This window comes from Chrysochloris asiatica, unplaced genomic scaffold, assembly GCF_000296735.1.
Source record: "Chrysochloris asiatica unplaced genomic scaffold, ChrAsi1.0 scaffold00163, whole genome shotgun sequence".
NCBI classification, from domain to species: Eukaryota; Metazoa; Chordata; class Mammalia; order Afrosoricida; family Chrysochloridae; genus Chrysochloris; species Chrysochloris asiatica.
The window spans coordinates 5,613,964-5,625,317 of record NW_006408681.1 but is presented as its reverse complement, the minus strand read 5'-3'; the positions used below and the strand labels follow the sequence as shown (position 1 = coordinate 5,625,317).

General features: G+C 38.7%; 1 protein-coding gene across 3 annotated transcripts in view; it reads right to left on the bottom strand.

Moving 5' to 3' along the window:
* NOX4 (NADPH oxidase 4) overlaps positions 1 to 9,347 on the bottom strand; it is a 258,255-nt gene extending 248,908 nt beyond the window's left edge. For 2 of the 3 annotated variants that reach the window (XM_006871214.1, XM_006871213.1), the window contains exons 1-2: positions 9,104 to 9,347; positions 8,390 to 8,485 (exon numbers count right to left, since the gene is read on the bottom strand). In XM_006871214.1, coding sequence (XP_006871276.1) covers positions 8,390 to 8,485; positions 9,104 to 9,160 — 153 coding nt within the window. In that variant the 5' untranslated portion in view covers positions 9,161 to 9,347. The remainder of the gene's footprint in view (positions 1 to 8,389; positions 8,486 to 9,103) is intronic. The other variant, XM_006871215.1, reaches the window with a different exon arrangement.
* Positions 9,348 to 11,354: the final 2,007 nt, after the last annotated feature.

The following is an 11,354-nucleotide window of genomic DNA, read 5'->3' as shown; positions in this document are numbered from 1 at the left end:
TGACCCTGTATAGGGTTTCCAAAGAGATGGTGGGTTTGAATTGCTAACCTTGATGGTTCACAGTCCAGTGCTGATCCACAGCACCATACCAGAAGTCCATCGGAAAATCCTAAGTGATCATAGAAAAATATCCTTTTTATTCTTTGACCCATAACTGGCCATCATACAGCCTTTTGAAAATGCTAATAATGTGATGGAAGTGTGGTGGCTCTATAGGACAGGTACCGGACTGTGAACCACAAGGTTGGCAATTGGAGCCCACCAGCCCTCTGTGGGAGAAAGATGAGGCTTTCTGCTCCCACAGAGATTTACAGCCTTGGAAGCCCTATACAGAGTAAGTATGAGTTAAAGTGACTCCATGGCACTTAACAGCAATAACACTAATGTGACACAGTCAAACAGTTTTCCTGCTTTTCATGTAGGAACTGTATCTCAAGACGAAGGGAAAATTAATCTTTATATTTGATAAATTTTCCATGTAAGAAGAGTTTACCTGTTTGGATAGCTTAATGTGTTTTCTTTTAAGCACCAATGAGAAGTATATGACTCATTAATTTTGTCTTTATATTTTAATTGCTTAGAAATGTGGAAGAAAAATAATGCTCAATTGTAGTATTTATATCAGCCTATATATTTTGTCTCTAGCTTTTGAATTTTCTATTTCTATGTTGTTATTTGTTATGGGTCACATATAAATTAATGTTTTGCTTCAAATCTTTTTGGCAAAAATTTAAATAAAAGCATTTTGGGGGGGGCGAAATGTAAGTTTAAATTTACATGCAATAAAAAGTAACTCCCATTTTTCAAAGCTTAAGAAAAAAAAGAAGAAGACAGAAGGAATACAGAGGCACTGTACTAAAAAGAATTGGTTCACATTCAACCATTTCAGAAGGTAGCATATGATCAAGAACTGATGGTATTGAAGGCAGACATACAACTGTCAATGAATGCAAGAAACAAAGCTACAGGATTTTACAGACTACCAATTAAAATGTTTCAACAAACTGATGCAGCATAGAAACACTCATTAGTCTATGACAAGAAATATAGACAACAGAGACCTGCCTAGAAGAGATTCATATTTATGCCCATTCCAAAGAAAGGTAACCCTACAGAATTTGAAAATTATCAAACTAAATCATTAATATCACATGTAAGGAAAATTTGGCTGAAGATCATTCAAAAATGGTTACAGAAGTACATGGGCAAGGAGGTGCCAACAATTCAAGGTTAAGTCAGAAGAAAACATGAAACGAGGATATCATTGCTGACGTCGGATGGATCTTGGCAGGAAGCAGATAATACAAGATGTTTACTTGTGTTTTATTGACTATGCAAAGGCATTTATGTAGATAATAACAAACTATATAAAACACTGCAAAAAATGGAAATTCTGGAACACTTCATTGTGATCATGCAAAACCTGTATGTAGACTAAGAAGCAGTCATTTGAACAAAACAAGGTGTGTGGTTTAAAATCAGGAAAGGTATGTGTTATATCTTTCCACCATACTTATTTAACCTGCATGCTGAGCAAATAATGGACTGAGAAACCGGACTATATGAAGAGGAACGTGACATCAGGATTGGAGGAGGGTTCATTAACAACCTAAAATATGGAGATGCCATAACAGTGCTTGCTGAAAGTGAAAAAGACATGAAGTGCTATCTGATGAAGATCAAAAAAATACAACCTTAAACATGGATTACAACTCAACGTAAAGAAAACAAAAATGCTCACATGTGGACCAGTACATAACATCACGATAAAAAAAAAAAAGAGAAAAGATTGAAGTTGTCAAGGAATTGATTTGACTAGGATCCACAATCAATGCTCATAGAAAAAGCAGACAAGAAATCAAAAGACATATTGCACTGGTCAAATCAGCTGCAAATGACCTCTGTTGCTAAAGTGCAAAAAACATCACTTTGCAAACTAAGTTTTATCTGATCCAATTGATGGTATTTTCATTAGTCTTAAATGTGCATGAGAAAGTCAGACAATAAATAAAGAAGACCAGAGAAGAATTGGTATATTTGAATTATGGGGTTGGCAAAAAATATTGAAAGTACCATGGAATGCCAAAAGAACAAACAAATCTGCCTTGGAAGACATAGTCAAAACATCCCTTAGAAGCAGAGGTTTCAAACAATTACTAACAACTAACTGCTGATTATCACTGTCCGTCCATGTGTTCCTGCAAATGAACCATATTCCGTAGACTTTTCTGTCCATTACACTGCTACAACTCTCCTATTACACTTTACAGATACATACTTACAGCAATAATCAAAATTTCAACAACTAATGGAAGAAATGTTTTGTATGTGTTTTAAAGTGGCAGCAATCAAATTCATTTCAAGACATTGTACCATGATTTCTATGCTTTTATAATTCACCTTAAGGAGCTCTGGTAGCGTAGTGGTTACGAATCAGGCTGTGAACCTTAAAGTCAGCAGCTCGAAAATACCAGCTGTTCTACGGAAGAAAGATGAGGCTTTCTGCTCCCGTAAAGATTCACAGCCTCGGAAACCCTGTACAGGGTCGCTATGAGTCGGAACCAACTCCAAGGCACATAACCAACCAACCAGCCAACCATAATTCACCTTAAAGATACTTATGAGAAGGTATAGGCCCTTGTATTTGGTAGACTGTAAAATGTACTGATGGCATTAAGTTAATAACAGGCTGCTGCTGTTTTGTGCCATGTAGGCATTTCTGACTCATAAAGAACAGAGTAATACTAATACTGCCCCACAGGTTTCCTAGACTGTCATCTTTTGGTTAGCAGCCGAGCTAAGATTGTACTACCACAGCTATAGTTAATTATATATAGCTATTAAAAAATGTAAAACATGGGAGTTTGTAATATCTATTTTGAAATTAATTCTATTCCATTATTATACTGTTGAGTCCTTGTATAGAACTGTAGGATAAGTACAAGACTGCAATCTACAAAGTCAGTTCAAACCACCAGCGGCTGTTTGGAAACCGTATATAGAGTCGCTATGAGTCAGAACCAACTTGATGGCACTTAACAACATTATATTGTTATAATCCCTTGTAATTTGCAAAAATTTTGAAATTCTTAATCTATGAAACATTATCACAATCATTAGAAAATGATAAGCCTAGATGGATGACATGAAACATACAGAAAACAGTAAACTTATACATAAAGTTCCTCTTCACTAAAAAGTAATATAGAAAATATCTATTTCAAAGCAGTTTAAATTAATGACTAGAAAATTCAAATTTACTGAAAAGTGAGAAATTTAGTAATCTTCTTTTATCTGTCACCATGATGCCAAGAAGAAAAATCATTCCTGTCTACAATGGCTTTTGGTAAAATGTTGAACCCAGACTGGACAGTTAAGGGTCAACATATTATGATCATTCCTATTTTCCATGAAAACTGGTTTCAAACGACCTCCTCTTCTTCAGTTTGCTTCTTATCCTTTGTTCTCATCTTTCTTTTTGTTGTTTAATCTTTTTTCTTCATTCATTTGATCAATATTTATTGAGACCCATAGATGTAGCAGTCTACTTCCATAAAGACCTATGGGGCAGTTGTACTGTCCTGTAGAGTTACTATGAGTTGGACTTGATGACCTAGATTTGTATGTGTCCATTTTTTACAGGCCTCACCATCAAACCTCAGGCATACCACTCATATTATTCAAGTAAAAGCACTAAAGGGAAATAGTACTAGACAGAAGTGAACTCTATAGACAATTTAAAAAATTAACTGGGAGATTAGGTAGGTAGGTAGGTAGGTAGGTAGGTAGGTAGGTAGGTAGGTAGACGTAAACATTGAGCCCCTGGGTGATATAAACAGTTATACATTCAGCTTGGGTACTAACCAAAAGGCTGGAAGTTCAAGTCTACTCAGAGGTTCCTCAGAAGAAAGGCGTACCTATGTACTTCTGAAAAATCAGCCATTGAAAACACTTGAGCATAGTTGTAGTTGATTCACAGGAGGTTTCCATGAATCAAAATTAACTCAATGGCAACTGGCACCACTACCAATGTGTGTATATATACTTGTGTGTCATTGTTGTTAACTGCTATCGAGTCAGTTCCAACTCATAGTGACCCTGTACAGGGTTTCCAAGGAATGGCTGGTTGAGTTTGAGCTGCAGACTTTGTGACTAAAACCAACCTTGTGGCTCAAACCAACCTTCTGGTTAAGTTCTTATCCTACAGTGCCACACCAGCATTCATATTTGTGTATATGTATATTTATTTACTTATTTTGGTGGTCAATCAGATGAAGAAAGTCATTATCTGATTGGTCACCAAAATAAATCTGAAATTCAGTTACACTGCATCCAAGTCCATAAAATTAATTTCTTTTTCAATGTATTATTTTTTTACTTCATTTCAGCTTATAATATATGCTACACAAAGCTGAAATCCGAAATTCAGATGGGACTTACCAAATTATCTAGTCTGATACTTCATAGTAACACACACACACACACACACATAAACCTCCTAATCAAGAATAAAAATTACTGTCATAATCCTCAAGTGTTTTTTTTTTCAAGTTGTTATCAGGTTATATAATAGGTCAGATCTATTTCCCATTGAAAAACCTTATGTTCTATTAGCGCAAACCTAAGGGGAGAAGTCTATGAAGCAAAATAAAAATGACAGGCCAGCAAACCTCAAGTGTATATTAAAGGAAACTTTTCTTATTAAATTTTAATTAACTTGTTGGTTTTGTCTTTTGATTGTAAGCAACTTGAGGGCAGAGACAAGATCCCTACTGTGTATATGCCCATTTGACAAGCACAGGAGTTTATTAGTTTTCTAGATAGTTGAACACTACACAGTTTACAATCAGGAAAAGTGTGAACCACGGTTATATGCATTCAACATATTTATTCAATCTGTATACTGAGCAAATAAGGTGAGAAATTTAGCTATATGAAGAGTAATATAGCATCAGGATTAGAGGGAGACTCATTAATAACCTGCAATACACTGATGACACAACCGTGCTTGCTGAAAACTAAGAGAAATTGAAGCACTTACTGATGAAGATCAGAGAGTACGATCTTCAGTACAAATTACATGGCAACATAAGAACAAAAATTCTCACAATTGGCCTAATAAGCAACATCATGATAAATAGAGTAAATATTGAAGTCAAGAATTTTGTTTGACTTGGATACACTTGCTCATGGAAGCAGCAGTCAAGAAATCAAATGATATAGTGCTCTGGGTAAATCTGGTGCAAAAGACTTCTTTATAGTTTTCCAAAGCAAAGATGTCACCTTGAGAACTAAGGTATGCTTCACAAAATACATAGTCTTTTCAATCAACTCATTCATGGAAAAGCTGGACAATGAATAAGGAGGATCAAAAATCATTGATGCATTTGAACTATGTTGTTGGTGAAGAGTATTGACTATACCACATATTACCAAAAGGATGAACAGGTGTGTCTAGGAAGAAGTAAAGTCAAATATTACTAAAAAGGGAATATGACAGGAGGACATCATACTTTGTAAAGTAGAGGGTCAGCAAAAATAAGGAAGGCCCTTATCAAGATGGATTGGCACAGTGTCTGTACAACATAGTGAATTACTTCATATGGCTCTTCTACCCAGTCGTTGTAACTCTCACCAAACAATGTTTTTGCCAGGTTAGGAATGGGTAAGAGAAGAAGGGAGGAAATGCAGATAGGATGATATGATTCAGTTGTGAGTGGTTAACAGAGTTCATTTTGATTGTAAAACAGTGGACCTCTAAAGTGGTATGAACTCCTGGTATGGCGCTGTAGGATAAGCACTAAAATGCTAACCACAAGGTCAGCAGTTCAAACCCATCAGTTGCTCTTCAGAAAACTTACACAGGGTCGCTATGAGTTGGAACCGACTCTACAGCAACTAACAACAAGAATGTGGGTATAAAATGAGTTGTATCCAAAACAAGAAGTGGAGATCTCACTACCATCAAAGAAGAGGAGCCAGCAGTAGAATGCATCCTTTGGACCCTGAGATCCCTGCGCAGTGAACCTCCCTGGCCCAAGGACAAAAAGCTGTGACACTGGATGTATGGCTATGGAGCAGCTACAGCAGAACTAAGAGCACAAGACAAAGCGGTGGTCTTCCCAGCTGTGGAAGCAAATAAAGCTGTATGACATAGGGCAGAAGACTTGTTTGCATAGTGGGATACCTCATACAGACATTTAATAATAGGAGCTAGGTTAGTTGGCAGATGGAGCTAGAACCAAGTATCTTCAAGCCAAGGCTTGAATGAATGTCCTATGGGCATTTACAAGCATCTAAAGGAGCTTTAGTCCTGGTGTGACGCTGTGGGCTAATGCGTCAGACTGCAGTCATTTGAACTGCAAGGTCGGTGGTTCAAGCTCACCAGCTGCTTATTGGAAACCATATACAGTGTCGCTATGGGTCAGAATCGACTTGATGGCACTTCACAACAACAAAGGAGCTTTGTAACATTGTTGAAGCAGGGCAGAGACCAGACAAGGGGATAAAAACCAGTAAGATGGCCTGTCTGTGGGCATTGCAGAGGCGAGGCTGTCCTGACTGGAAGAACTGTGCTTTGAACATTTCTGACCCTGAATTGTAACCTGGTAATTTCCATAATAAACCCCTTAACTGTGAGTATAGTAGTTGAGTTCTGTGTGACCTGATCTAACCCAGCTGAGTAGAGAATGCTGTGGAAGGGATGATTGGGGTCATTTGTTTGCAATCTGCAGCAATGAGCTCAAATATATCAACAGTTATAAGGATGGTACGGGATCAGACAGTGTTTAGTTCTGTTGCAAACAGAGTCACTATGAGTAAGAATTCCCTCCATAATACCCAATAACTACAGATAGTCGAATAGAAGGATAGATGGATGAAAAAAATAAATGAGTATTCAAAAAGTGTTCAAATTTTATTTGCCAAGTAAAATGAGTTCAATCACTGAGACAATTTTTCCAACCCATTAGCTAAAAACATGCACAAAACTTGGATCCTGGAGTGATGCTGTAGGACAAGCACTGGACTGCTAACCACAAGGTCAGTGATTCAAACCCACCAGGGTCCTTATGAGTTCGAACCAACTTGACGTCACTTAACAACAACAAACTTGAAATGCAACAATTGTTTTTCCTATAGATAACAAATTATTATTAGGGAGGCTTCGAAAGTTTATTGAAAAATTAAATTTATTTTTCAATTCCATTTTTCCATGAACTTCTCTTGTATTTTCTTGTGTAAAATAAAATAATTAATTTTTATGCTATTTATTGAAAATTTAATAAGTGCTGGGTACTCTACTAGGAACTGAAGTTTCAAGATGAATAAGGTCTGTATGTGTAAAGCATGAATGCTATATCTGGATCCACTTAATTTATATGAACTATTCATAATGTGAACTTCTATGGCGTTGTAGGATAAGCACTGAACTGAGAACTACAAGGTCAACAGTTCAAAGCTACCAGCTGGCTCCTTGGAAATTCTGTACGGAGTAGCTGTGAGTTAGAACTCACTTGACAGCACTTAACAACAACAACATTCATATTGTGGTGCTGTATGATACATAATGGACTGCTAACTGCTCAAGGTTGAAACTCACCTGACTCTCCTCAGAAACTGTATACAGGTGCATGATCAGTCAGAACCAACTCAACGGCACTTAACAACATTCATAACTTCAGTCATTAAATGTTGAAGAACAAAGCTAAGTATCCTATTTAGAATGCCATTTCCCTGTACAAAGTAAAACGTCTTCAGCAATACTGCCTTTTGTCAAGGAGTCAAGTAGGAAAGTGATGGAAAGGAAAAACCAAGATCAGAAACATCAGGGAGGAGACAAAGGAATATTTCTTCAACAAGATATAAACCAGAGAAACACTGCACAATATCAGTAGACTAGCACACTGGAACCACAGTCAGACACTAACCTAAAGAAAAGTAGTTAAGAAATGCTTAGTAATGATAGAGACATTGCCAACAAAAGGAAATAGTGCAGAAATTCTCTGGACAAGCTCTAAGTTCTGGGTGGCTGAAAGCCTTGATAGTAAAAATTAAAAGCCTGTCATCAGTCCTCCTGGTGAAGCAGATCATTCAAGGCAATTTACAGCTGCAAAGAGCAACTCTTCTCAGGCACTATTAGTAGGTCCTGCAGGCTCATTCATTTTCATTGAGCAGATATTATTTTTAGTTCTTAAATAAGTAGCTTAAATCAGTTCTTAAATAAGCAGTTTTTTATTTGCCTTAATGTAGACAAATTTTTTAAAAATTACTTGTCTTGGCCACTTTAGAGAATAATTTTTTTTTCAATGAATGGAAGAACTGACCAAACCTTGTAGCAACGTCTGCCCTCACTAATCCCATTTCATCAGTTCTCGCAAATTCCACTTACCCCCAACATCTGATGGATGTAGTGATACTCTGGCCCTTGGTTATACTGCAGAAAAGTTTTCCAAAAAAGCAGGACATTCAGGGAGAGCCAGATGAGCTAAAACGATCAGAAAAGGGAGTGAAGAAAACAAAAGTTTTAAATAAACATTATCTGACAAATGGAAACTACCAATTCATTCACTGGACACCTTACTTTTAAAGGAAATTCAGATAGTCAGAAATTGCAGAAAGCAAGTATTCTCAATTAACCAGCAAGCCAAACGGATTCACTTTGAGTGGAGAAGGAAACCTGACCCCACCCGTCCCTTCACTTAGGATTAATTAAACACTTAGGTCCCCTAAACGAGCTACAGATCTGCCCTGCTGTAAAACTAAGACAAAGAAATTAATGACACCAGTCAGGTGCCAAGTGTCATACGTTGTTAAAACAATACCTCTAAAAAAAAAAAATCCAGGAAAAGGGGGAAAATGCTTAAAGGGTTAAGAAAAAGCTAAATCCACTTCCCACTTCCTCCACGTCCGCTCTCCTATTAGTTTGTAGGAAAGTTCACAAGGATTTGGACATCTCCAGGTATAGAAAGTTTTGTTAGTTATAAATGTTCAAATTACAGGCGAAACTTTTCACCTCCACTTCCTACCCACACACTCCCAGAAAATGAATAAAAATCCCTGCATGAGACAGAAAACGCAAAGAGACCCTGGCCCGCCATCCTACCAGGCAGAGGTGCTTAACCCCTTCGTTGGCCAGCCAGCTTCTCCAGGACACAGCCATGCCACCAGTCCGACGCGCTGCGCTCTCCGCTGGCCGGCCGAGAAGGCGGCCCCTGCTGCGGTTACAGTAGTGCGACCTGTAGGGAGGGTGTCGGGAGGAGGACTGCAGGTCAAAGAGTGAATGCAAGCCGGGAGGCCCGGCGCAGAGCCAGCCCGGGCGGGGGCTGTGTCCCAGAGCCGGGTCTTCCGGGCGCGGCGGCTGCGGGCCCACGCCGGTCTGTGCTACCTACCCTGCAGCCCCAACCCTACTCGGTGAGTGCGCGCTCTCGAGTCCGAAGGACTAGGCTGCACGAGGTTACAGGGTTGGGCTGGCTCCTTTGTCCCAGGGAGAGCCTGTTGTTGTGGCCGCTGCTGTTCAGAAAGTCCCGAACTTGGTACTAGGAAGGGTCCCTGCAGCCTGAAGCCTGGCCTGCCCAAAGATGTGAAGATTTCCACTTATAATAAAACAGGGGGCCCTAGGCCGCCCACTCGGACACACATAAATACAAACACTCCTTGTTCTTTTGGAATGGTTTTTTCTCCCCCCCAAAAAAAGTTCCACTCATAGAGCTTTCGTGAAATTTGAGCCGGAAATAGCCTTTTGTGTACTTGAGTCGCCTTTCTCCCGCCCATCCCCAACAATTCATCACACCCTCCAAACAAATGCCTCGCTCAAAACCCTTTTCTAAAGCCTTCCCTCTACTTTCCCATTCCAGTCCTCCCCATATATTGACGCAAAACTTAAAAATAATAATAAATTAAAGAACCCAGTAGATTAATGGTTAAAACTGAAGCAAAGTCCCAGGGGGCTTTAGGGAAGCTCAATTTCCAGCTACTTAGGAATTTGCATTTTACTACCTAGTATCAGTCTGTTTAGTAATGGGAATCCTCTGGAACTTTACCAAAGGCCCCATGAAGGTTGGTAAGTGTGCAGAAACTGACAAAAGAGGCTACCTGTTTTACGGGGCAGCATATTGGCAGCTTATGAACTGGTTAAAATATCAGAATAAAGAAAGATAAAAGAGAAAATTGCATCGTATAGAACAAAGTCTGACACGAAATAGGTGTTTAACAAAGGTTTTTTAACCAAGATCGTTCCCAATTTTAGCTGCTAGCAAAAGTTAAACATTAATGACCTAATACATTAGCTTTCAATGTCTGCATTATTTTTGCTAAATACATTTTACAACGCATGTCAAAGTACATGATTGTAAGTAAAATTTCATAAAATCACACTATCTTTACTACATATAAGGTATTTGTGCTCCAAAAATCTTATCTACTACTGAGGGGGGAAATAATGTCAAAAATAATGGACCCAACTCTTAACTATGCTGTTGTTGTTATGTGCTGTCCCAGTGGATTTTAAGTCATAGTGACCCTGTATAGAGTTTTCCAGAAACAGCTGGTGAGCTTGAACCACAGGACTTTGCAGTTCAAAGCATTTAGGCTGCAGCACCACATCAGGACTCTAACTCTTACTACATTGTTATTAGTAAGGGCCAGTGGGTTCCAACTCATAGCAACTCTGTATAGGGTTTCCAAGGGGCAGCTGGTGAGTTTGTATGGACAGCCTTGCAGTCCAACCCAACCTTGCAGTCCAGTGCTCTATCTCTTACTGTATACCTACTAAATATCAGGCACTGTCAAAGGCATGTCATACACAGACTCTCACTCAATTCTCATAGCAGCCCTCCATGTGGATGTTGGATCCTCTTGCACTGATTCAGACTTATAGTAACCAATGACCCTATATGACAGAGTAGAACTGTCCCCACCCCACTAGGGTTTCATAGACTGAAATCTTTATTGGACCAGATTGCCAGGTCTTTTCTCCTGCTCTTATTGGGTTCAAACTACCAACTTTTCGGTTAACAGCCAAGCACTTAACTTAAGCATTTAAGCCAAGATGTCTCCTTTTTTGGTGGGTGTTTGTTGTTGTTAATAAGTGCCATTGAGTTGGTTCAGACTCATAGCGACCTTGTATAGGGTTTCTGAGGAGCGGCTGGTGGGTTTAAATGACCAACCTTGCAGCTTAACTGGCCTTGCAGTCCAGTGCATTATCCTGCATTGCCATATAGATAGGGAAATTGCACCTAAAAGAGAGTAAAAAAATTGCTTGAGATGGCAAAGTTGCATTTCCTTACAGTTAAATCTCTTAATAGGTACTTCTGTAAAACCCTTTTGCAAAATGTTGTTGCTAAGTGCCATAGAAT